Below are 27,879 nucleotides of genomic sequence, written 5' to 3' on the forward strand. Positions count from 1 at the left end.
CAACCAATAGGGTACAATACGTACAATGTGCATGGCAGCCATGCACTGATTCCTCCAACAGCTTTTGTTACAGAGAGATAGCATACTCAGCGTATCCCAGTAGAACAGAGGCTCGAGAAGAATGGCCGCCATGCGCAACCTTTATTGATCGCGAAGTTCTTTAATCAAAGGGGGAACTCGCCTCTGGGCCAATTGCAATAACAGGATCAGGTGCGACTTTGCGCGGATCGTTTGGAAGATGAACTCAACCTTGGTACCTACAAAGTAAACTGAAAAGAATTGTATGCAAAAAGACGTTTAGCTGAGTAAACACAAACTAGGTCACTTCATTTGAAATCAGACAGCAAACAGGCATTTGATCAAATCGAAATATCTTTCAGACATAATTATGGAAAAGAAAAAAATCGCTCTCGTTTGTATATATATTAACTGTATGACATTTGTATTCATACAAGCCTTCTTATGGGTCAAGTATGAGCAACAGCAAAGAACGATTTTCTAAGTGGGGGCCAGTTGTAAGATCTTCAAACATCCGCCATTAATAGTAGGCCCACCCATTAAGCCCAATCCCGTTATAGGACCTGCAAAAAGTGTGTAGGGGGAGTCGAAAAAGTGGGGATACTGCCCGAATTATCGGTACCACAGATCAAGTAAAGCGGTTATTCAATTATCGACAGGCCGTAGTCTAGATTTTTATGGAGTGTAGAATGTATAGCTAGTAGTATTTTTCAGTGCGTTCTTTGGCAAACTGGCACAAGCTGTAACCTTTTCGGCGAAATGGTTAAAGCAGGAAGTTTCGTCTGACGTTCCCTGCATTGAAAGCCTACCACAGAAAGTCTGCAATGAGTTCCAAAAGACTTCCGGCAGCCGAACTATTTTGAGCGATTGGGACTTCTACCCTATGGTCAATTGTTTAACTCTAATAAACAGCTTGCTTGAGCTTGATATTATGAAGCAGGAAAAGGAAATCAGGAGAGATTGTTAATGACCTTTATACTGTAAAGTACGATTGATAATATAAAAAAAACTTGACTTTGGGACCAAAGACCACAAGCTTACAAAAATGTGTCAAGCTGCATTTTTGCGAGGTTGCAATTTTAGCTATTTATTGAGTACATGTAGGTTGTACTCACAGGGCATGACTATCTAATGGGCACAATAAGCATTGTGCCAGTGAGGGTGTCTTCAGGGACAAATTGTAGGCCTAATGGCTGACGAATATGCTATAGTGACCGCTTCGCTGTTTGAATTTTCGAATAATTATAGAAAAGCTGCAATTAACCCGGAGTACATGGCTTATTTAGTGACGAGAGGATTCAACTCTTACCAGCACAATAAAATATAGGTACTGGTGCTTATGGTCGGGCACATCATACGAACACTGGCGCCTATATAATCCCCGCTTGAACATTTAATCTGGCCCCGGCTGGGTGTACAACATTATGGAGAGTTTGAAAAAAGACACTGAGCCTTTCCGTCTCGATCTATATCCATTGACAGATCCGGGGGCCGATAGGGGCCATGTCCCCAGTGCATTTTGTTGGTCGAAAACAGAGAGAAATTTTTTCATTTCCTTTCTTTTGCAGCTGGTGTCCAAAAACAGTTTAAAACATTACCTTACCCATTAGAAAGACTAGAAAAATGTTACATAAAGAAATTTTTAAATGTTTTACCACGCTCCCACCCCCCCCGAAAATATGGATCTGGATCCGTCTGTGTCTATAGCTGTCACTCTCCAAACAGAAACCTGAAAAGGTTGTCGTACGCCAGGATTAAAGGGTATGTTGACAAAGGTCTACCAGTTGGATCCATGTTTATTTTGTTCCGAAATACAAAGTTATGGAACAAAAAAATGTAAATATATTTTTTTCAGGTTATCATTTCAACTGACTTAAATGAAAATAATAAAAAAGGACCGACCAAATGTTATCAGATCGGTCACGGTGACAACGATTTTCTCACCTGCATGTAACGTCAGCAACGCGCATGCGCACCAGGACCTTTCTTTTATGCAAGAGACTGGATCAAATGTACTTGGATTTTCAAGAACTTGAATAAACAAGGAAACTATAGAAGAACGGGACGGGATTCTGCGATCGCCGGAACACCTTGCCGACCGGACGTTAATTCCAACTCTTGAGCAATCCAGCCAGGTGTTGCATAGACTCAGTTTCTTTCTTCAGGGGCGTCTGAGCCAAGCTGGAAATCTATACTTCCATTATGTGACACATCCTTCCAAAACTAGGCTGCAGAATATTAAGTTTTCATTATCTGAAAGGTCAATAATTATGCTCGCGAACATTTCAGGTTTCACAACTTTTATTGCCTGTTGTGATAATAACCAATAAACTCTGGAATATCTCGGCAAAAACCGCTAGCAATTAACGGTTAGTTAGATTGCTGCCGATGACGAGCGCTTTGCCCCCTCCCCAAATATCCTGACGAAAACCATGAGATGGTGACAATTTAACTAAGTGGACTCAGACACAGTGTCCCGGCATCTCGAAGACCGTGGGGTAGAGTCCCTCTTCAGTCAATAATTCTTTGTTCATGTTCACCCTTGTTTCCCGTTTCAGTTTATTCGACATGTGTTCCCCTTCCTCTTATTTCCTAATGACCTTTTTTACACGTAGGAATTTATGACCATGTGGATGACGGGCCTTTCAGGACCAATGCTGATGGTGTCCATTTTCATGTCCAACCCTCCCCCAGTAAAATGACCTTGCTTTGCTATTCATTTTGGATATTTTGTTGTTTCATTTTGTTATAAAATGTGAAATTCGCTATTATTCAATACATGATACATGATGGTAGGACCGTTTTAAGTTTCCTTCCAATTATTCTTAAATTAATAAGCAAATTCTGGATTACCATTTGAACAGTACAAGGAATATCACAGCACCAGCTGCTTCATTTCTCTGGTAAAACATTCAACATTTAAATGTTGACCACAGTTACGCAAAACGGAGCATCAAATAGCCTAGTTTTTATGCATTTAAAGGGTGTAGAAGTTGGACAAAATAGTCCCCCAAGAAAATTTCATGCCATGCCATGACCTGTAACCCGTATTGTGGCGCAATCGCCAGTCTACTATCTAACTAAGCGTATAAATTGTAGTTGAGGCTCTATTAATTACTTACATCAGCTGAGAACTTAGAGATTACTAGGGTAATTGTTTCATTAATGATTGCTTATCTTCCAATCCAAGTTCTACAGTGCATTGCCTTTACTTCAACATGTGCAGGAGCGTCAGGCCTACCTTCGCCAGGTCTTGGGCAAGACGTATTATGATGCTATTGATACGTGAGAGGGCGCTCCTAAGACGAACAGGGGTGCATTCCTCCAAATAGGTGTATTTTCTGCGCGCGAACTCATTAATATTTTGTGATCCCACGGGGTTTTTACAATAAGACATGCCATATTCAGGAGGCATCATAGAAATATTTCTAAAAAGTCCGAATTTGGGAATGATAGTTTCCAGTCCGGGGTACTTCTTTCACAAAAAGCCCTAAATGGCGGGCCTATTCTGGATAGAGGCAGGCGGCTACATTCAGAAATGAGCGCTTAGTTTTACTGCTGTTTTGGGGTATCTTCCTGGAAAGGCCCCCCCAAGAGATTTTCGTGGCTAACCCCCATGAAATTGAAACGAAAACTGATCTTCTGGCCATAATCTTTCCAGTAAGAAAAAACAGAGGCCAACCTCTTCACGAAAGTCAACAGGCGGCGCTATTTCGGTCCGATTTTGCACAGTTTTCTATGGGCGCGTATTATTTTTGTGCAGTGCTACCACAGCTGGAACGCACAAACCACAACTAGCCACGCCAGCGACAACGTCTTGACAAAGAAAAAGCTAGCTGCCGAATACATGTGATTATGCGTTAGATACGGGCATTATAAAGCTGGGGCACACAGCGCCTTACTGACGTGTGACGTCACTGTGAGCCAGAAAGTACAGGGCAAATCAACTTCGACTCTATAGGCTGCGTGCGCGTTCCTTCAGTAGCACAAGGTAATTTAGATCAATGGGTGTGGACCAATAAGGCGCTGCAAGATCGTACCCATGGGAACGATGTTGAGGACGCGCACACGTAGGTTCACGAGGTGGTTCTCGTGGTAATGCCTTTTACACAATTGTGCACATGACGTATTCACTTCGGTACTCTATCCGACCCACACTGACCACCTGTCTTGCGCGTATAACCGTGATTTTAAAAAGTGTGGGCAAGCTAGCATGCAGTGGGCGAAACGTTGGATGGCAGCGCGTTCAGTGCGAATACTTAGAGTGGCACAAACATTCGTATATGGAACTTCCCACAGGTTCAACAGCATCCATAAGCTCCAAGACAGATTAGTGGCGGCATTTTGTGTATTTGAAGTTCGAATCCACTCAACTGCGGTGATACTGCAGACCTGCACAAGAAACAAGATATCTCCAGCGGGTTTTTCGCAAGAAGAATTCGTTGAATATGTTGTTCAAAGTAGTGGGCCAGCATTGTTTGGTCACAATTGGCTTACCCACTTCAAATTGGACTGGTCGTGGATTACCCAACGTGCTGTCTCCTTTGCCGCAGAATAATACTGAAGTGCCTTGAACTCGGTGTTGGCATCGCCCTTCATTTACCTTCATCTTCTAGCCGCTCCTTACACATTTACACAAATGAACACGGAGGCCAAGTTAAAAGCATTGCTAGACTCGTTCCCATAACTCTGATGACAAAGTTGGGTAACATCTTAAGGGTGTTCCTCAAGGGTAAGGCAAGTGCCATATGCGCTGAGGTCCCAATTTCAAGTGAAGCTGAGCTCACCAAGCTGAGTTCTGATGTAGAATCAGAAGTCAGAGCAGTATATATATTTTTTTTTATTGATACTGTTCTCCCTTTGGAGCGCTGTTGAATACATTTTGGGGGTTCAGGAGTTTGAAAAATTCTTAATTTTTTTCCACGCCGTTATTAAAATTAACATTTCCGTGACGCAACCATTAACAGTTGTTTAAGCAGTATTTAAAGCCATCACTATGAGGAGTCCTGATATAGAAGTATATCCGACTCCTAGGATAGCACTAGTTGATAAATTCGGGAGATTAAGGAAGATTTCTTTGGTGGCGTTTCAGGTCAAAGAACATCCACGCAGACTTAAACTTAACTATACGTGTAAAAGGAAGCTTGGTTAGAAATTATGGCAACTTTGCCCATTTATTTATTTCAGGTCGAATACATTTCAATATTTCAAGGGTCTGTAGAATTAAACCAGAAAAAGAGCAAAATATAAGCTTTCTGATTTACACTATTCCTTGGGTGTTTTTTGCTTTGGATGGTCTGATCTTAATAAGTGCAATGTAAATAACTGAGTTAATTACTTAAAAAAAGGCCAACTACATATTTTATCCTCTACGGGTTGATGTTTCCAACTACTCGTTACAGGCTAAAACTCCCTGCTTTGAAAGGTCATTGCAGGCAGACCAGCATTAAGAGAATAGAAACTGTTTGGAATTTCATGATTGGATAAGATACTCAAGGTACTCAAGGTGTCTGGCAAGTTGCAGTACAGCGAACTCCTGCAGTCTGGTCCTCCCTGCAGGCGATGTCAGAGCTGTTGTTGATGCACTCTACCAGGCGCTGCTCATCTCCAAAGCAACGCACCTTATCCAGATTGAAAGGGAGCTCGGCAGTGCTCTTGAAGTGAGAGCCAACGAAGGCTCTCTGGGCCAGTGGGAAGCCCAGCTGGTTGCAGGCCACAAAGGCGTCTCCAAGGTCCCAGTCGTCGTCACAGACTGTCCCCCATCTGCCAAGCAAGTAGACCTCCACTCGACCCTCCTGCTCTGTCTCTCCTCCAGTCAGACGAATATCGCCCTCACTGGGAGGTGGTTCTTTATGACGGAAAGAAACCAGTAGCTGGTGAGATTAATCAGTCTTGTCCAATTTTCCTCCTGTACTACACAATTAAATTACTTTTAAATTATTAAATTACTACTAATTACTTATTAAGAGACCACTATCTCCTCATTCCAAATTACAGAATACACTGAGGCTGTCCTAATTGCTAATTAATTCAAATGTGAACAGCTTAATAAAATTTAATAAATCAGATATTCAAAGAATGTAACATAAATGCAACAAATGAATCAAGAAACATGGACTGCACAGGAGCTCTATGAAGTGAAAAAGTTACTTCATACTCATTCACAGCACAGGTGTGCTTTGGTAATTTACATCAGGGAGAACTGAAACACATGTCCAAGCATGGAATTCATCCATGGTTCAAGCATAAGACTGGCCCCGTGTGTAGTCTATTGTCTCCCTACACCCCCCCAGAGGCCTACCTGTCAGACAAACAACCCCTACATCCTCTGCATGTCCACAGTCATTCACTCCCCACCCAGCAAACGGGCAGTCGGCCAGGCCAGCCTCATCACCTGCACAGGCGACATCGTCCATCCAAATTGGGTCCTCCCCTCGCTGGAAGAATGCCAGCAGCTTGACCTCTTGTACCCCATAATATCCCAGCTGCCGACAGACCACTTGGGTATTGGCGTCTGTGACCCAGTTATCGTCGCAAACCGTGCCCCACTGGCCCTCATGGTAAATTTCAACGCGGCCTTCATGGGGGCCATTTGGGCCTTGAGCTAGACGGATAGTTCCTTCGGCAACTGGCACCCCCCCCAAAAAAAAAACCAGTCAGACCAAAATGCATAAGTGTATAATGAATTTCAAACTTTTCTTTGCATCACTCTCTCATCCACACTTTACTGAAAATTGTTCTTGCTATGTCCACATCTGTTCTTTTGAACTTTCACACAGGTACAAAGACCCCTTATGTTTGTCTGTGATTATAGTTTTAAAATTCTAAGCACCTTCTGTTTTCTATAAATGGTGAATAAGACACTACTATTATACTATTGTTTTGAGGGATATCTGCATTGGACTTCCAAACAAACCCCAAACAGCAAAAAATTCCAGGTTCGGTGGGGCGTCAAAATGCAAACTACGGCTTACAACTTAAATTATTGATAGGTGCAATTGTGCCCTCCTTCAAATATAATGGAAGCCACTTGGATCAAAAATCAGCCCTACAGGACTAGAAATCATCTTTTAAGTAGGTATATAAACAAAATTATAAGGTAGCTTTTTGGGGAGTGGGGTTATATTGTTTTCTTTGCATCGAACTGTCAATATGGACTGCTGGCCACAAATAATTCACTTTTAATTGATATTCCAAGATTCTAGTGGGACTTTGCGTGGTCAGTGGCAATGACACTGTCGTTTATTCAGTGGGGGAAGAGAGGAATATGACACTGTAAATGCCACTGCTGTTGTGAGCCAATCACACGCGAAGAATATACAGAAGGACATGGTATTTGTTGTGTGGACTTGCATGCAAACGATGTCCACTCAGCACAGGCCCTACGGAGACACTTGGTGGATTTGCATGGGTCCACATAAGATTTTCTTTTCCTTAAAATGACAAGCAGTTTGGTGTTGAGTTCATCCAGTGAGAGACTAAGAGGAACGGTCAAGCAGCTTAATTAAAACAGAGTTCATTATGTCAACGAGAGTAATACTTTTACTAAACAAAAACAAAAGGAATATCCACACCAAGTATACAATATATGCAGGCATGTCTGGCTTTCTGGACATTAAGTTGAGAATTAGCGGTGCACAATTAATTTGTTGTATCTGCTCAGAATTTGTACCATCTTGTTTCATTATAGTTTGGAAGTACAGGCATTAGTGCGCTCTTGACAGCCAATGACGGATCCAGGGAGGGCAAACTAGGGGCCATGGTGCCCCCGAAAGGAGATTTTTTATGAAGAACCTCTTTCTTTAGTCTTTCAGTGACCTAGCAGTGACCCTTCCAAAAGCGGGCAAAAACCCCTCAAATGAAGCCTCACGGGCCATAAAGCGATACATGAAAAAAATTCCAAATTTCTGCCCCCCCACCCCAAATAAGTTTGGCCTTCAAAATTTCTTTCTGGATCCACCCTTGACGACGGGATCAAAGTTTCTCCACAAATACGAATAGCACCCCAGGAACATCTCCACTTAAACCTGTGAGCAGAAAAAGATGGCCACCAGCATAAAATCACGTCAAATCACCATCAATTACTCTAGCAAATTATGCACACACATTCTGAAGCCATAAACAGTCTACACGTACACTTGAGACAGCAGAGCACCTGTACCCTAGACTTAATGAACCTCTTACCTGGATTGCAAATAACTCCCACATCGCCACTGTGCAGGCAGCTCGTTCGGGACCACCCACTGGAATCACACTCAGCCAGTCGTTTCTCTGATCCCCGACATTCCAATCTGTCCATGAAGACTGGTCCCTGTCCTTCTCCAAAGTATGCGGACAGCTTCATCTCCTCGGCACCCAGGAATCCCAACTGACGACAGGCAACCTCAGCATCTGACCAATCAAAGCCAGCGTCGCATACGGTCCCCCACTGGTTTTCATGGTAGATTTCTACTCTACCTTCGCGGTCTGTGGTGCCATCTTGCAGACGAAGATCCCCTTCCACAGCTTGAAAATTAACACACAAAAAACTTGTACAAGTTTTATTATAAGTGTCCAATTTATAATAAATATATACCTCGGGATCCGGGGAGCTGAGGTGGCATAAACTTTTGATAAATAAATCTTTTGCAAATAAAATGGTGAAAATTCTTTTCTGCACAACTAAATTCTTTTTTTTTTACAAATTTAATTACAACTGCAAATATTAAAGCTGAAATTCCATTTGGCACAAAATGTAGCAGTCCAAAACATCATTTGACTGAAAACACTATTAAGTCTCCATACAGTATCAACAAAGTAAAACAGTGCCTCAATTTTGTTGATTTCCAAATACAATAAGAGACTGTTATGCACTTAATGTTTACATGAAACAGATGATGAATCTATGCAAAATATGAAGAAAATGGAAACCTGGATGACTAAGTGTACACAGGATATATGTAGTACACAGTAAATCAATGTGACAGCCACAAAGGAAAGTTTGTTGTATGAACTCTTATACCGTTATTTTCACGTTAGCATGCAGGTACGTAACCATTGGCAGTTTACAACTTTGAGGAATGACATCTTCACCTGGTCGGCACATGACACCAGCATCCTCGTCATGGCCACAATTGCCAATTTCCCAGCCAGGAAAGTTGCATTCTATCAACCGCTGTTCGTCTCCTGTGCAGGCCACATCATCCATGTGGATGGGGCCCCTTCCTGGTCCATAGGAGGCCCTATGGACGGCCCTCAGGGCTGACATGAAGCCAAGCTGTTTGCAGACTACTTCAGCATCAGCAATTTGCCAGAAGTCATCACACACTGTGCCCCAGCGGTTGAGGTGGTAGATCTCCACGCGGCCTTCCGTCTCTGATGAGCCCCCAATCAGACGAACCTCACCTTCATCATGTTCGCTGGGTGGGACTTCTGCAGAAATCAACAATAGACAATATGTGCCAGATTGTAAGTGCACCTTCCCAGAAAGACTACCCTGTGATTGGATGGATAATTTTATCACATATCATTCCAAACATTCATACCCAGAACAACTAGACCATTTTCATTTGGTTACTGTATTGAAAGATTTTCAACTGCTGGGAAGAAGGATGACATTTTTACACCAAAACCATAAAAGCCCGTCCAAAATCACAGCAGTCAACTGTTTGTTACCGTGTAGGCCCGTGCCTATCAAAGATATCCATTCCGTACAGTCTATCAATGTTGTATTCGAGTCTATTATAAGTCCCTGCAAGTCCATCAGAGGTCATTCTGTCTTGAGCCCATTTACAAGCAATGAACTGTGCATTCTTTTGTCAGCATTCACCCTAATCACGACTGGACTTGTGAAGGGACTTGTGAAAGGACTTGTGATGGACTCGACTCCAGCACTGGAGTCTACAGAGTGAACATTTAGCCGCTGCAGACCAGTGAAGTTAAAATGCTTGATATAAATGACAACATCAACATCACAGTCAATGAGGAGCCAGGAGAAACAATTAAAACATTATTTCAAAGCTCTGAAATCTCTCTCTAATATATTTGTCAGTTTTCATTTGCAGCAAGTACAAAGGAATAGTAAAGTAATGACGTAATGCGATGTTAAGCACAAAGAACATGTGTTATAAAATTTTGGAGGCTAAAGAATCTGGCAGCCTACCTACTGCACAGGTGATGGCGACATCCTCACTGTGATCACAGTTGGTGATGCCAATGCCCTGGAATGGGCATTGGTTCAGCCCACCTTCTTTGCCTGTGCATGCCACATTGTCCATGTGGATCGGTGAGTCTTCCTCCCCCCTGCCAAATGGATTCTGCTCACCCTTCAGGACCATCTCTGCCACTGCAAAGCCCAGCTGACGGCACACAACGTCAGCGTCCTGCAGGCCAAAGTCATCATCACAGACCGTGCCCCAGGTACCCTGGTACATAACCTCCAGACGACCTGACATGGCCGTAGCATCTTCACCAACCAGCCGGACTTCTAAGCTGTCATCTCGTCAACATGAAAAAGAGCAGTCTTAGTTTCAAGATACTTAATTTAATTATCAACTGCTGATCAACATCTCCATTCCTGTGAAGCTGTATTTAGCTTAAGGCATAGTTTGTTCCGCCATGAAACAGCGCGCAAAGCATAGAGCTTTATATAAAAACCAGAGCGCTGACTCATGTACAAACTTATGCCTGCTGGGTGCATCCATGTTTGTGCACAAACCTATGGAAAACTCGAAATTTTGTAGGGCTTGTGTACAGCCATTTGCATATCTGTGTCTGTGTTCTACAACGATCCGTCAACAAAGCCGATACACAAGCAACATGAACGCACAATCAGTCAATAAGCGTTTCATTCTGCTCTACGGTGCCCAAAAAGAAAAAAGGAAACGCGTGCGCACTTGCACTGCACATGAAGTTTAATTGCCATGACTTTTTTTGAAATCGGATGTTATCGGTACCCGATGCACACAACAGCCACTGGTCCAGAGCCGTCAATTCATTTAACACTGACTGATTTAAAGGAATGACTTTTGTCCATCCAAACAGCCATCGAAAGACATGCATATGGAATTGGATGGGACGACCTTGCTCGAATGTTAGGGAATGACTGTATTAAAATTATCAGCAATGGATGTAAATGAACAGGTGCCATTTAATAAAGCTCTATGGTATGGTGTGTGTATGTCTTATTCAAAAGATGCGATGACATTCACTTATGCTGTACTTGTGCGTTGCATTTAAAATACATAACTTGATATTCTTTCTATCTGATTTCAAATGTTCTACAAACACGCATGTGGATTCCAAAGTGTCTGCGCCCAGGCCAGGACAGCGCCAAATTTTCTCTGCGTGGAGAATGAGAAGTTAGCGCTCTAGTTTCTATATAATTTCTATGACGCAAAGTTACTTTTCAAAGCTGTCACTGACATCTCTTGTGGGCCCTTTGTCACAAAAGGCACCCACATACTCCTTGGCAAACCAACAAATAATGTATAAATAGGTATGACTTCCTGTTCAGTGTTTTGACATTGATGCTAACAGTGTTCAAAAATAGGGGAAAATATTTTTAAATAAGTTTTAAAATTTTTAAGACATTTAGAATTTAAATGATGCATAAAAATTTGAAATTTTGTCTCAGGTCCCTGGGAGAAACACAGCTCAGTGCTGCGATATTTGTCACAACAGCAAAACACAATCATCTCTGCCCTCAGGCACCCACATACTCCTTGGCATGCAGAGGTAAAGCGACTTGTCCAAGGTTATGACATATGTAACCAGTTACTGGATCCGAACCCTATGATCACAAGAGCTACAAACCTAGCTTAACCATTTGGCCACATGTCTACACAATGTATCAGTTCAGGATCCTTTGGGGCACCAAAATGAAAATGAGATGGTGAAGGTGCATGGATAAATCAATGCACTTTACAATCTAGTTGAAGGGCTGGTGTAGCTTAAAAGAGACTTCAGAACTCCTGATTTTTTCCGTGTGTTATTAGGATGAGTAAAAAGTTTTCAAAGTCTGAATTTTGCTTTAAGTTTCTCTGTTCATTGCCTCGATAAGGCAAGGGTTGAACTTGAAGCTCATGTACAAATCAACCAGGGATGAGGCCTGCAGCAGCTGTGCTTACCAGTCAGGCAAATCACACCCACATCTTCGGCATGGCTGCAATCGTTGATGCCCCAGCCGGCAAATGTGCATTCCTGCAGCGTGGCCTCGTCTCCATTGCACCTCAGATTGTCCATCCAGATCGGGTCTGCCCCTGCACCAAAGAACGCCAGGGTTTTGAAAGCCGCTGCCCCAGGGTAGCCCAGCATGCGGCAGACCACCCGGGCATTGTTGAGGCTCCAGCTGTCATCACACACCGTCCCCCACTGGTTGTCATGTTGGACCTCCAGCCTGCCTTCCCATGGATTGCCACTGTCGCTGACTAAGCGAATATCCTGGCTGCCCATTGCTATGAGGCACAGACAAAGTGTTAAATTAAGACAAGTGAACGACATGGAGGATACAAATTCTAAAGTAATCCAGCGCAAAGCACACAAGCAATATGTAACATTTAAAACTGAGAAATTAGGAAATTTTGGTAGTTTTTGTCTTTGGCACACTGAGTCGAAACTTGATTAAAATAGGTAGGCCTAGCTAGACTTGTTTAAGTATTTCCTGAAAATGACAAAAGTAATCTTGTAGAAATAGAGTTGAAGAGGGTCTTTTTTTAATTTTACACGATTCCTAAAAGATATGCAAATGATACCACTAGAAATTTCTTTCTTACCGAGAAACATTAACAATTAAAACAAAAACTTAGACTTAGACAAATACTTAAACTCATGTTTTGACACATATGAAAGCAGTAATCGAATGTTTTGTCAGTACGAACCACTGCAGATCACGCCAGCATCTTCACTATGATCACAATTTTCCTCTCTCCAACCTCTGTTTGGGCAGTCTTCCAGTCTTGATTCCTCCCCTGTACAGGCCACATTGTCGAGCAAAATATATCCTGTACCTTCCCCGAACCTGGCCTCACTGGCAGCTTCTGTGGCACCTACAAACCCTAGCTGTTTACAGACGACATTGGCATCAGTGATATCCCACTCGTCATCACAGACGGTGCCCCATTCACCTTGGTAGTAGACCTCCACCCGTCCTTCGTTATCATTCTCGCTGCCGGCAAGGCGCACTGTCACATCAGGCTCTGATGAAAAAGTCATCATCAAATGAATTTTGTAAATCTCACAATATTTACTGATCAATTCCAATGCCTCTGAAGACCATCTGATACAGTCGAATCACCACATGAAGGAAGACCACGCAGCAGACAAGAAAGCGGAGTGACCCTGGGTATATCACCATTGAAGGCCAAATGCTGCTACCGGCTGTAGTTCTGTCCGGGGGCATGTAGTAAGGGGGTGCAGCACATCCAAATAATTAATTCCAGTCAGCAAATATAATTTTGGTTGGCAAATGAATAGAAACTTAGTACATAAACGATATACGTCGGCCGTCAGGGTTGCCCCTGAAGCATGAAATGTAGTGTACCACAGATCACGTGGCAAACAAGTTACAAGTCGGCCAATTTACTCTTGCACAGCCCCCAAACAAAATCCCTTGCTATGCCACTGGTTCTGTCAACTGGCCGAGACCTATGTCAAGCTTCTTCGACAGAGCAATTAAGAGGCAACACATTCTCCACAATGCGGCCAGACTTCTCAAGGGAAACCCGTACAAAGGTTCAATGGTATATGAAAAGGAAAGTATCTATCTCCCTTTAAATGTGGGCCAACGACAGAGGAGTTTGTCTTCTCGAATAATGTCATAATCGTCCACAATTTTGGGGGGTGTGATGACTAAAACAGGCAGGTTCAACAGAATAAGTTTCAAAAAATGTTTGACATGTGCGTCAAGCAGGAATGTAGGAGCTTTGCCTGATATTTCAGTTTCTAGCCCTACTGAATGCATCAAGGTATGAGGGATATAAACAGCAGTGTCAGAACTGCCAACCCGGCGACAACCATGGAGGAAGAAGTTCACGCACTTGCTTGTGTTTGTTCCTTGTGAAAAGGTGATGGTACTTTCCCATTCAGTGACACTTCGTCTCTGGTGACTTGCAATAACTCCTGGTTGGAGTATGTGAAATCTGGCCTTTTATGTCCAAAAGTTGGATTATGAGCGGACATAAGAACGAAACCAATCATTAATTTTGGTTCATTTGTCGGTTGACAGGTGGTGCAAGTAGAGGACTCTTTTTCAAATCCTCTTGATAGCAAGAGCATGCTTTCGTCCCTGCGTATGGGACTCATCAGTGGCAATGTGGGTGATTCCGGAGACGGAATCGTACGAACTTCCTCAGTCGCTTGTTTTCCTTCCTCCATGTGACAACTAACCACTATATATGCCACTGATCACAGGCAGCGGAACAATTTTCGGGGGGGGGCAGTTGTTAGACCATCAGGCATTAGCAATTCAAGGCTTGATCCATTGAGCCCCATCCAATTATAGGACCTGCAAAAAATGGGGGGCCATGCCCCCAAGTTGAAAAATGTGGGGGGGGGCACTGGACCCCTGCTTCTGCCACCTGTGCCACTGATGCATTTTTGGTGGCTTAGAAGCTTTTTTTAACTTACAATAAACCAGCACCTACATTAGATTCTTAAAGCAAAACACTGTGACGCAACCTATATTTCTTTAGGAACAAAAAATCGAACCTTCATTGGGGATGCAAACAACGCCAGCATCTTCAGCATGTCCACAGTCATTGGTTCCCCATCCTGCATTAGAACAATTCACAAGTCTGCTCTCCATGCCAGTACATGCAACTTCATCCAGGTAGATCGGACCCAAACCTATCAAGGAAAACCTACACATGTATCACTTGTTTCCCATGTTGCTCTTTTCAACTACGATGTCTCAACTGTTCAATTCTCCAGGGGGTTTACAGATGTATACCTTCACTTTGGAAGTGTGGAGGCAAACTTTGCATGAGTAAAAACACACTGAAGTACATGTACCTTTACCAAACTCTGCGAGCACTGCCACTCTCACGGCCCCGTTAGTGAAGCCCAGCTGTCTGCACACCACATTGGCATCCTCAATATCCCAGCTGTCATCGCAGACAGTCCCCCAAATGCCCCGGTATCTCACCTCCACTCGTCCAAGGTTGGGCTCAAGACCAACTAGTCGAATGTCACCGTCACCTTCTACAATGTCAAATGACAGACAAGAGCAGAAATTACATACACTCTAACCAACACTTTCAGCCAAGGCAGTGGCATATGCAGACGACGGTTTCTTATAAAAGTATAAAGGTACAAGATTTGAAATTTTGCATGGTGGAAGTTGTACATATATAAGGATTTGTGGGTACACTATGGGATCGTTCTGTTAAGGATGCTGTGGCGTTCTGAAAGAACAGGTGATAGTATTAAGCATAAAAATAAGAAAGGGTACCTCCACCCTTGCTCGATTATTTTTCCTGGAGTATTTAGTTTGTTGGGTAATTATCAACTATAAACAAACTTGAAATACATCGCACCTTGAAGGGCATCTTGTGAAGTACTTAAGCAAACCTATGCTAAAATCCAGTTTTTGAGTCATAAATAAGCAATTAGTGTTTCATTTTCAAAAAGGGATCCAGGAGATCCGGAGATAAATTTCTTCTCCTTGAAAGTCTAATGCTTTGAGCACTCTGCCTAAAATTATTATCATTAATAAATTATAACCATTATTAGCATTATTCATGCCATCAATAAAAGACATCAGAACAGCAGCCAGCAAACACGCACAAACCCTTCAACTTTTTTTTGGCAGTGTGAAATTTAGGGTAGATTTTTTTTTCTAGTGGGTGAAGTGGTTCTTCCCGTTCTTCAAATGCAAACCATCATTACGACTTGTACAGACCTACCAAAACGAATGCAAATCACTCCTGCATCCTCACTATGCCCACAGTCTTCCACTCCCCAACCATTGTTTGGACAGTCTTCCACTCTAGCTTCATGTCCAGCACAGGCCACATTGTCCAGCAGAATCTCTCCTGTACCTTCCCCGAACCTGGCTCCTCTAAGGGCTTCCGATGCATTTGCAAAACCTAGCTGCTTGCAGACCACGTTGGCATCTGCCAAATCCCAGTCATCATCGCAGACGGTGCCCCATTCACCTTGGTGATACACCTCCACCCGTCCTTCACGGTTATTCATACCTCCAGCAAGGCGCACTGTCACATCGGGTCCTGTTGAATATAAACTGCAGTTAGTTATTTGCACTTTTCAATGCAACTGCTCATGACCTTTGGCTACCCTGCAAAAACCGCAAGACCACTGGTAATTTTAGTCCTTAAATGTTGTATCTTGGCAATGTTACCCCTTCTGACACTTTCAGTAGTTTCCACATTTTATAACAATGTGTATTTGTGGAAGACTGTTCAGCCATGTAATTCAGTGTCATCAATCATCCTGATTCATCCACTTTTGTTCTTGCTTAACAGTGGGAACTAGTGCACCTGTATTGTCTCTGTATATTCCATTCCTGCAAATTTCTTCCTTCTTGCTTTTCCTAGAGTAAGAAACAACTGAGTGGATTTGAACTACATCCTTCCTTGAAAGGGATCCTCCAGCACACAAGATTTCAACCGATTTGCTCTCTAGCTTTGTGGGTCGTCTTGTCTTTTAGCATTTAATGTTCAATGTGAAGGTCTAATACTTTCGGCGTTCTGCTCAAAGTCAAATTTATTGTTGCAAGAAATTATTTATTCATCAAAACAAACAGAACAACTGCTGGCACACCAAGCGTTATTTTTTCCCATCCAAGTTTTTTGTGCATATACACGTACATACCAGAATGAAGGCAAACCACTCCAGAAACCTCATCAGGCGTACAGTCTGATCCATATCTCCATCTGTATGAACACTCTTCAAGACGAGATTCACTTCCATCACAGCTCACGTAATCCAGTGAATAATACCCTGTAGCTTCCCCAAACCGGGCTCCAGTGGTTGCTTCCACTGCACTTGCAAAACCTAGCTGCCTACACGCAACAGTTGCTTCATACGTGTTCCAATATGAAGAAGTGCAGACCGTGCCCCATTCACCCGCCATGTAGTAGAACTCCACACGCCCTTCATTGTCGTACATGCCACCAGCAAGGCGCACTTTCACGTAAGGATCTGCATGAGGATGCAAACAGAAACTTGAAGAATATAATTTGTGCATTCTGCAATTCCACATCGACCGGTGTCATCTTTGGTATACCTAGCATAAACTGCCTCACCACTGGTAATATTAATCCTAACGTGCTCCTGGAGTTTGCATTGCCGTGATATCTTCATGGACACCTTCGATAGGTTGAATCTATTCAGCAATGCCTGCTTCACAGTCTTCCAATGAGAAAGAGTGTGAGTCCGTTCAGTCTATCCATTATTTTTTGCAGATTTACAGTCTTTCTGTTTATTGGTTTTGTGTTTGCATATCTAAAGAAGGGACTAGCTGAGAAGAAAGAGTGCACAAGGCACTCTCGCCCGAGCAAGATTTCCTTCTGTTTGTCTTTCCTTGGGTAAGATGGTTGACTATATCCTGCTTGAAATTTACTACATAATTACAAGATTTCAAAACTCAACAACTCTACTTTTACTCTATCTCTTCATTCAGCACTCTACCTACTAAAGTTATCATTTCAAGCATTTATTATGCAATCAATATGACATGCAACTGACACACCAAACATTCCTTTTGCACATTTCTTTTTTTGTTCAGCAGTGTGCGATTAAGAGTGGATATTATTTAAGTAGCTGAATAACTTCTTCCTATGCAAATGTATCATTACAAATTGTACATATGCATACCAGAAGTTAGACAAATCACTCCTGCATCGTCATCATGCCCACAGTCTTCCACTCCCCAACCTCTGTTTGGACAGTCTTCCAGTCTAGATTCATGTCCTGAACAGGCCACATTGTCCAGCAGAATCTTTCCTGTCCCTTTCCCAAACCGAGCTCCACTGATGGCTTCCTTGGCACCTAGGAAATTTAGCTGTCGACAGACGACTTTAGCATCCGTCATATTCCAACCACCATCACAGACGGTGCCCCATCTGCCTTGGTAGTAGACCTCCACGCGCCCTTCACTTTCATTCACACCACCAGCAAGGCGGACAGTCACATCTGGCTCTGAGAATACAAACCGAAAGTTGCAGTTACATGTATTTGTACTTCTCATAATTCCCACTGACTGGTGTGACCCTTAGATTTCCTGCTAGTGGCACAAACTTCAAGACTACTCAAATGTTGTCCTGGCGTTTCAATTGGCAATGACATCTTGATTGATATTGTCGACTGATCTCAGCAGCATGTTCAGTGTTCTAATGTGGAAGACAGCTCAAACGTATGTGACCTAACATTTTTTCGTACAAGCAGTATTGAAAGTGTTTCTATTGATGAGGCTTGATTGCATCAGTGTCATCACAACCCACTTCCGATAGGAACCAGTGTAAATAACACAACAGCTTAGTATAGAGTATGTTGAATCTCACTTTTTCTATTTAACACTTCAGCAGCGTAGACAGTCTCTCTGTTTAAATACGTTTAGCTATGCTACATCCTGAGGACAGAGTGTATCAAGAAAAATATTGCACTTCCAACCCAGCAAGATTTCCTCAAGTTTTGTTTTTCTTGGGTACAAAATAAGCGAACAGAAAAGATTTATAGTTTGGTTTTTTAATGTGTAAATAACTTCTTCCTCAGGCTATGCAAGCCATCATTACAAGTTGTACATACATATACAAACCAGAAATCAGGCAAACAACTCCTGCATCCTTATCATGCCCACAGTTTTCCTCTCTCCAACCTCTGTTTGGACAGTCTTCCAGTCTAGATTCATCTCCCGTACAGGCCACACCATCCAACAGAATCTGTCCTGTACCTTCCCCGAACCTGGCTCCTCTGGGTGCTTCCGACGAATTTGCAAAACCTAGCTCCTTACAGACCACATCAGCATCAGTCATATCCCAGTCTTCGTCACAAACAGTGCCCCATTCTCCTTGATAGTACACCTCCACCCGCCCTTCATTGTCATCCGTGCCGCCAGCAAGGCGCACTGTCACATCAGGCTCTGAGAATGCCAACAGAAAGTTGGGTAATAATCTGCACTCTTCAAAATTCTGCGACGAGTAATGAAACATTTCCGAGCCTTCTGGCTGCACAAAGCTTCAAGACCGATGTTTATCCCCATATGACACCTTGATTCTTTTGATAGTTTCAACTGCTGTCAACAAGTTGTGTTTCACAGTGTTCTGATGTGGAAGACTGTGTGACACCATATCCAATACTTCCCCTTTTCGTTCTTTCTACAAGAACCGGTGTACCTGTATTGCACGTTGGTGTGAATGTTCTGAGAGATCAAATGAAACTGCCAGGTTGAATCGCATGTTTTCAGTAAAAAGCTCTATTACACAAACAAGTATGGTGAGTATAGGCTTCAGCACATAGTTTACTTTACAAGAGTTATTTTGCGTGTAAATGTGAATACAGTGTCATTAAAATTTGGAAGAAACATTGCAAAAGGATGCCAGTCAACTTTGTGCAGTCTCAATATTTGAAAACATAATATCTGCAAACATTATGCTCATTTGGGGGTTTGTGTTTACCTTCTCTTTATATATAGTTCAAACTATCTTACCAATTTAAGTATGACCAACCTTGAGATAGCTCGAGGGTTTATCATTAGTTGGACGCAAAATAGCTACACTCACCCTTGTCCGGTATACAAACAACTCCCGCGACTTCACTATGACCACAGTCACCATTTCCCCATCCTGCACTCGGACAATCGGCAAGTCTACTTTCTGTGCCCGTGCAATGAATTTCATCAAGGATTGGTCCCTTGCCTTTAAAGCAACACCAGATGCAATTTTTTTATTTTCAATTTTCTATCCCACCCACAAATTCTCACTGACAGACAAAGCTAAAAATTATGGAGTCATTTGGTGAAGTAGGCTTATTTTTCGCAACTCAGATCATACAAAAGAAAAATGAAGAGGTTTAATATTAGAAGACATTTTCAGGGAATAATCAGAATTTTTTAACTCTAACACTGTACATGGCAAAACCACAAAAGTAGATATTCTGTCCTCAATGCCCTCTCAATGGAATATATGTGTCCTAATACATGTAGGAAATACTGTTAATATTTTCAGCACTACACGGCGGTTCTTTCTCTTTGCCCTTCCCACATAAGGCCGGCGCTAACGCTGAATGCCATTCCTTGATTGGACAGACAAATTTTCTGAGCATGTGATGATGGTGCTGCTAATACATGGAAAGAAATAAAGAAATAAAATATGCTGTAAGACAACTAAAGAAATTTGTCAGATGCACAAGAACGTCTGGTTGAAGCGCCAATTACAATCAGAGCGATTTGCAAAAAGTCAGGATCTGCGTAGGCATTATACAAAACAAATGTTTGAGATTTCTTCAAAGGAAGTGTCAGTGACAAATACTGATTATACGCCTTCATCTTATTAAAATTTTCTTCATCATAGAACACATAAACATTCATCATTTGTTTGATAATTCAAGATTAGTTGGATGAACGAGCAGAAGAGTGATGATTTTCATCAAACACAGGCAGCAATTGTAACTTAAAAAGAATTGAAATGAATTTAGTTCAAAACTGTCTTCCAAACTGAGCACATCTTCCCATGGTACTGTGAATTTTAACTGCGTAATTTACTTTCACCAAATTCAGCACCACTTGCTGTTCTTGCTGCCCCGTCAAGAAAGCCCAGCTGTCTGCACACCACATTGGCATCCTCGATGTCCCAGTTGTCACTACAGATGGTTCCCCAGGCACCGCTATAGTTCACCTCGACTGGCCCCATGTTAGACTCTGGCCCAACCAGTCGAATGCTGCCTTCATCCAAGCTCTCTCCTGACCCTCCTTTGGTGCAGAAAAAGAAAATATGGACTTTCAGATTTCTTACTTTAAAATATCGAAGAGGGCACTTCTACCCCAGCAACATTTCTTCCAATTTGTTTTTCCTTGGGTTAGAATTCCTTTTTCAAAGTAAGATGTAACAACAGTTTAAATCTATTAGATTTAAACTACATTCCACCTTGAAAGAGAACATTACTCATGAGATTTAAAACTTTCTGCTCTTCAGTTTTGAGTGACGTGTCCCTCATTAACAAATAGTGTCATTAATACTGTAGAGATCCAGGGGATCACCAACTCTACCTTTCTGCTCCTTGAAAATCTAACACTTTCAACACTGCTTGATGTTATCATTTACAGGTATTTATTCCCACCACCAATTTAAAACATCAAAACCACCACCAGGTCACCAAACTTTCTATTCCCATGGTTTTGTTATTCGGCAGTTTGTAATTTTAGGTGGCCTTTTGTGGACTCAACTTCTTCGCTCACAACCCATCATTACAAATTGTAAACACAAGGCAGAGCTAAACGGGGCCCATGCATGCACATCACAAGACGCAGGGTGGTACCCACGGTAAAACTTTGTGCTACTCCAGGGGAGCTAGCTGGCCTGTGGGACAGCACGACCGCAAGGAACAATCCAGCCCTAGCGCTAAGAGACAAATTAATATGTCCGATGTTTGTGAGACTCCTGAACAGACAGGAGGGCCAAACTGCCATCCGATAATAAGATGCTATAACACACTTTGCCTCGGGGCCAGAGAACGATGATACTCCCTAATAATTCAGTTTGGTGAAAGCTCTTCATGGTCTGACAACTTATCCACTTTGAGAGTGTTGCAACAGCCATTGAAGAGAAGTCGAAAAAGTAATATTCCTCTCTTCCCGTCCAAGGGGTACATGTGTAAGCCTACATCTCAGGAGGATCTGCCAGCTATAGTGCCAAAGGCATGGAAGGGATATCCTCCATGGAAAATTCTGTGTAACACTTACAGTTAAGAAAGACAGCACAGATTCCGCTACATCACACTAAATCGTGTACACGAGAGATCGCAAATATCAAGTTACACAGTAGCCTAAGCTTGCCAAGTCAGTGATCGGTTGGTAATGCTACCCAAAGCTGCTCACACAGGCCAATGCAAGAAGATGTATAGACTAAGTCTGCAGTGCCCAAGATGCATGAGTAAATCTTCTTGAGGAAGCAACAACATCCAGAGGCAGTCACGGTTGGGACCTAGATGGAGGCGTTTCTGAGTCACAGGTGCTTCGAAGAAAAAGGAAACCAGGGGCAAGGGGCATAGCTCAGTTAGCCAAGCCTCAAAACCCCAGCAGAGGAACACGAACCGCTTACCTGTGCCAGGTATTTGGTGTCGAGAATTCGGACATAGCTAGTGGAACTGCCCTCATCAGTATGCAGAGGCCAGTATTTGACCGTCGATGAGAACCGACAGAAGCAATGCTGAGGCGACAGGCCCCAGGCGGAGAGCCATCAGGCCAGACCGGGCCTATCGGGGACATCTCAGGCCAAGTCGCCGGAACACCGGCCAGTGCGTTTCCAACAATAGGCCTACATTGGGGCAGCAGTGGGTTTTACATCAGAGCGAATATATCACCAATTAGGGTCTGATTAATTCTCTTAGCAGAATCGTCATCTCATCACAAGTATAAGAGCACCTGTTGGTGTGAGTCATGCAAGTTATGTGGCAATTCATTGGAAGGTAGTGAAGCGGAAAGTGCCGTAAAAGGTGGGATGCATGGTCTGTTCGCATTCATTAAAAAATTGAGGGGGGCAGCCTTGGCTAAAGCATTTTTCAAGACCATACATTTAGAGAATATTTGGAATTTTGCCTTACTGAGTTTACTCAGTATAATTTATTCGTTAATTACGAGTCCCAAGAGAGAAATGACACTTGAGTTAGTTAGTACGATGCTACCTGCTCGATTGCCGGGGGGTCGGATAGGAATTTTTTCAGAGAAATTTCCCCCTTAACACAATAGCCAGGGTTTATCTTTCTTCGCCTATCCCAGGATGTGTTTTTAAGGATGGAAGGGAGTTTCGATATTGAGCTCGAAAAGTGTATATTTGGAGTTGTGTATGCCGCCGATATAACACTGATTTGCTCAGGACGGTGCATTTATTTTCCCAAGAGCGTTCCTTGGCAAATAATACATCCAGGCGGACATAAATGTAACAGTTTAGTACATGATGTAGAGAGTACACAAGGCGTGGGTGGTTGCAGCTTTCCCAGAATAAGACAGTTAATAGTGTTCAAAATAATATTGGTTCATATGATATGGCGGGAAGGTTGACCTAACTATAGATGAGAGACGGGATGGTACACCCGAAAATAAAGGTTGCGCCCATCATCGGGTTGCGGTTGCTACCCATCACCTGGTTGATGTTGTTGCGTTCCCTAAATATCAAGTCGAGGTAGCATGGACTTTACTAGTGTCTACGGGATAGGATATTTGGGGTCAGCAATTTATTTAAAGGTGGACGGGATACAAGGGGTTTGGGTGACAGTCAAACTGTATGGTTGGTTTATTGCTCTCACTTCTCTTCATCAAAGTTCAATGTGGGTTTGAAGAAGGTGTAGCTTAACATAATACAACACATACAGGGCAAAGTTACAGAGAGGCGAAGTTGTATGCAAGTGTAACTGAATTACGGTTTGGCAGGACCATTGCAATTCAGACGGAGTGGGTACGGTACAGGTGTGTAGCATCGCACAGCTAGGCTACACTCATCGGACCGGGCCGTGGTGGGAGCAGTCCCGGGCCACCACGGTGACTAGCAGTAGCTGGACGGGGCCAGCGCCGGTGTACTGACCGCACTGCCGCTCAGACCGCAATGTGATGAGTGCAACGATAGAATCGCCGCACCACTATGTACCATTGGCTCAACGTAGAGACGGGGAAGACTGGCGCTAGTTAGCAAGACAAAGGTATGTTGAGGAACACGGGGGTGTCTCTCCCGGCAATCGGTTCGGACGTAGCGGTGACGGGCCGCTACAACTCTCACTAGCACCTTAAGCTAGTCCTTCTTGGGTGATGAGTCTAGTTCAGGGGTGACTGGGACCTGTGAGGAGCGTTGAATGGCCTCATCATCAACGGAGGATGAATGCAATCAAAGTGTTTAGCCCATTTCTTTTGGATCTTGGCCCAGTCTGTGATGAGCCTTCACCCGTCTGCACAAGGAGGGCTGAAGAGGACTGTGGGTCAGTAGACAAATTGCATGGCGTCCTGGAAGCTAGCACTTTGAGTCTATCCTGTCTGCATGACCTTGTCTACTCTGCGTTGTTGCTAAGCCATTCATTCTGCATCTTCAGTAGCCTGGCATAGACTTCCCATCGGATGATGATGAGGGCTACTTTCGGTACAGCTGATTTGAAGTGTTTCATTTCATTATTTTTTACGATCCAAGCCATTTTGTATTTAAAGTAGCGTGGTCAGACACGAGCAATCGTCCTACAATCTCATGAGCGGGACTTTCTTGAAAACATGTCACCACTGCTCACTTATGTTGTGCGCATACAAAGTACATGTGGAGCCCCCTCAACGCTACAGCACCAGCACAAACTCTTACGAAATGCGATACCGTATAATCCTCACGGTTAAGAACACGATTTGCGTCCTGCATGCGTTGCTTGCAAGAAATTAATAGAACCAAAGATTATTTTGTAGTTTGGGCGTGCACGCCTGATGGAAATAGAGAGATTTTCCTGTTAACGCATATGTCTATTTCGGGATTGAAGTTTATAGCTTTGCTAGCCTGGAAATATTGAGATCTCTGTCAGAATTATGTGTCAAATTTGTACGCTATATTATGGAAATACTTTATCTACAAGTCAGGAGTAAGCTATAAGCTTGTGTCATCACGATCGAGCTTGAGTCCGGCTCTTTCGCCGATGTTGCATAATCAAGTAAAGTCTAACTCAACTTCTCAAACTGAGCTCGACTTCTGCAAAACTGGTACGAAATCTGTATATTTGGATTTGATTAGACTGATCCAAGCCCACGTTGTCATCGGTAGCCTAATTCGAAAGACCGTCAGAAGTTGTCTCCAATAGAAAATTGTCAACTAATTGTGGTGGCAAATCCTTCATCTGTTATATTGGAGGCGGGCTAACGACGGGAGTGGTGAGTACAAAACGAATCAGAGAGGTTTTGGACATATCCATATTTTTAAGAATTTCACTTCCCCCAGTAAGCATAAAACACCGAACAGGACTCACAATTTGTTTTATTTCTCAACGAAATCAAACACAAAAACCGAAGACAGTGCAGTGTTGCTCGTTTTCTACTTTTTGCACTTACCTGGCATGACCTTCCCTCCAAGCACTGAAAGGATCAGCATGATGACTGTTAGAATCTCCATTGCAAAGAAGGTCCTGTCTGCCCGAAGCAATCAGAGAAAAAATATAACTCACACAAAAAGACGTCTCGTAACTTCGTCCTAATTCGAGGAAATAGACTGACAACCAGCTACGTCCTACGACGACAGATGGTGGCTTGCCTGCAGGTCGGCGTGCCAGGAGTTTCTGGCACGCGCCCAGATAATGAGAGCAACTGACTGTCCAGGCCAGTTTCTGTCTGGCGAAACCATCCCTGCACATTCAGTGTATACACCGTGAACCCAGGCAACCGTGTGGATTATCGTGGCTGAAGTGGGTGACGTGGTGGTGGGTGGATGAAGTGGGTGATGTCGCCCTTATCAGGTCTAGTTGATTCCGTACTCTATGAGTAGTCTGGCTGACCATCATATTCTTTTGTGTTCATGTGTTTTTGGTTGAAACGATCGATGCTCAATAACCGAAGAGCTTGAAATTCCAACAGTGAATTTGGTTAAGGTTACATTTTTTTTCACTGATTGGACATTCGCAAATAAATTCAGATTATTGGAGTAAATTGCAGGGTTCGTCATGGCAGCCGAGTTTGGTTTTCTCAAGTTTCTATACTGGTTCTCCAGCAGTGCCAAGACATGGGGGGATTGGGGACAAACACAGGCGTACATCGTGTGTAAACACGGGGCGGCGCCGTGCATGCACGATACAGTATACTGTACTTATACACCTTTTGACGTTACTTCCAAACGGCGCATTTCAAGATTTTGTGTTTTTCTTCCTTTTTCGGAACTATCTAGTAAGTTTTGGCTGTTTTGAAGTTAGAAAAAAAATCAAAATCTTTTTTTTTTGTCGGCACGAAGAAGTGAGGCTGAATGATCCAACTACCCATCTTTGGACAAAAGGGGAGGATTATAAACATGTACCCCATTTCCCTGGAATTTACCAGTTGATTCATAGAATATCTCCCTAATTGATCCCAAACTTCTTGAATCAGAGGGGAGACAGGGCGTTTGTGGTCGACAGTTAAATTTGCTTATGAAACAATTGCAATTACCACGTAGGCTAAGGATCTGGTACTAAATTACAAATCACCACAACCTTGGAAGTAACCTTTAATTAAAAGTACGAACAAAGATGTGTGGCGTAGTAAACATATGCTATAGGTCACTTAACGTATCGGTACTTGAAATCAAACAACAAACAGACTTTGCATTTTTACAATGCATTTTTCCAAACAGCAGAAAAATTCGCTGTCAAATGCGTATAATTTGGATGAGTGTGTGGTGTTGTTTTTCTTGTTGTCACTGTTGTTATAATGGCTTCCTGTACCAGAGAGCAAGTGAATCGATAATTATTGGTGCCACCTGCTTGTTGTTGTTCAACGAGACAGGCTATTTATCGACAGACTTGTGAAATACATGTATTCTGTGTATTGGAGGGTATTCAACAAAGTTCTTATTCAAACTGGAACTGTTACCTTTCTGGGATACAGTGAGCAGCCGTTGCGCGCATACACTAAGGTCTGATGGCTCTGTACATTATACAATAAGCACTGCGGATAGTCTGTAGTCAGCACAAAGGCTATTTTACAGGAAGGCTTTCGACAGCCCAACGATATGGAGCGATTGAGACTTCTGTACCCTACCTTTTGATTGCTAACACTAAAAAAACACCTGATAACTATTAGGTCGAACAAACGAACCACCAGAGATTGTTCATGACCTTTGTAAAGGTACGATTGTCATGATCAAATAAACAACTTCACGCGGCGATCAAAGATCTAAAACTTTAAAATGAGTCTAATCGCTATTTTGCGAAGTTGCAATTTTGCTTTTCGTCAACTAGCGTAGATTGCCACAAACTAGGGCCAGATTAGCCTACCTTCTCTCAAAGACCTTAATCACGGGAAGCCATTTTAATTGTGTTAATTGGATACGTGTAATCTGGTAAATGGGTGGGACCAGGCTACTTTAGGTTCGTAACCTTATATTCTTTTTAATGTGGCTTAAAGCACTCAAATATAATTTATCACAAATTTCAAATTATCCAAATGTAAAATTGGCACTTATTTAGGATGAAATTTTATTCCTTGCTCTTTATTTACTCTCAAGTTCCAAAAATGAAAATTGAACCACACTTTCAATTCAAGGTGGCCGACACATGAGTAGTCTGTTTGCACTACAGGCAATGTGCCAGGGGCCCACGAAAAACTCAGGGGTCAATGAAATTATGATGGCCGACGAACATTATTCAATATGCGCTTCGCTTTTTGAATTTCGATTTTAGAAAAGCTTCAACTTGTCAAATGCACAGCTTATTAGTGATGTGAGGCTGCATCTCTTACGCACGCTATGAAATTTATGTAGGGTGTACAGAAGTATAAGAGGAAATGACATTCCTGCGGGGCCATAACACTCACGTACGGGTTTTTAACTGGAGCGCGTGCGCGCATTTTGTCAAGACATATTAGTGAAGCTAGAGGTGACAGGCCTATGTTTTTACGTCACCCAAATTTGGTCCCAGAGTAGGGCGACATGTTCGATCTCCAGATCCGTCTATACATTATTCTGGTGACTGTATCCTTTGAAATGTTTAATCCTGCCCTGGCAAAAC

The 27,879-nt window shown here is 42.8% G+C and overlaps 1 protein-coding gene across 2 annotated transcripts; it reads right to left on the reverse strand.

Moving 5' to 3' along the window:
• Positions 1–5,162: 5,162 nt before the first annotated feature.
• On the reverse strand, positions 5,163–25,556 carry LOC110982178 (scavenger receptor cysteine-rich domain-containing protein DMBT1-like). 2 transcript variants are annotated; one of them, XM_022240433.2, is made up of 16 exons: positions 25,238–25,556; positions 20,717–20,923; positions 19,737–19,871; positions 18,773–19,096; positions 17,833–18,156; positions 16,828–17,157; positions 15,900–16,223; positions 15,007–15,195; positions 14,704–14,841; positions 12,876–13,193; positions 12,126–12,452; positions 10,160–10,495; positions 9,091–9,429; positions 8,203–8,523; positions 6,320–6,646; positions 5,163–5,866 (listed from the first exon to the last, which is right to left on the reverse strand). In XM_022240433.2, exons 1-16 carry the CDS (start codon positions 25,296–25,298, stop codon positions 5,520–5,522), a joined length of 4,347 nt encoding a protein of 1,448 aa, XP_022096125.2. In that variant the 5' UTR covers positions 25,299–25,556; the 3' UTR covers positions 5,163–5,519. The 2 variants fall into 2 exon arrangements, with proteins under 2 accessions (XP_022096125.2, XP_086994144.1); XM_087138018.1 differs by lacking the exons at positions 19,737–19,871; positions 20,717–20,923; positions 25,238–25,556 and having other exon boundaries at positions 18,763–18,901.
• Positions 25,557–27,879: the final 2,323 nt, after the last annotated feature.

Source organism: Acanthaster planci, linkage group LG06, assembly GCF_054643075.1.
Source record: "Acanthaster planci isolate LZ-2023a linkage group LG06, COTS_SCS, whole genome shotgun sequence".
Taxonomy (NCBI): Eukaryota; Metazoa; Echinodermata; class Asteroidea; order Valvatida; family Acanthasteridae; genus Acanthaster; species Acanthaster planci.

Bases quoted from the DNA above. Each gene is read 5' to 3' on its own strand.
- LOC110982178 (XM_022240433.2), bottom strand. From the start codon at position 25,298: ATGGAGATTCTAACAGTCATCATGCTGATCCTTTCAGTGCTTGGAGGG. The intron at 19,097-19,736 runs GTGAGTGTAGCT...TGGCATTCTCAG, and splicing joins TGTTTGTATACCGGACAAGG to AGCCTGATGTGACAGTGCGC. The intron at 16,224-16,827 runs GTATGTACGTGT...TATATTCAACAG, and splicing joins AGTGGTTTGCCTTCATTCTG to GACCCGATGTGACAGTGCGC.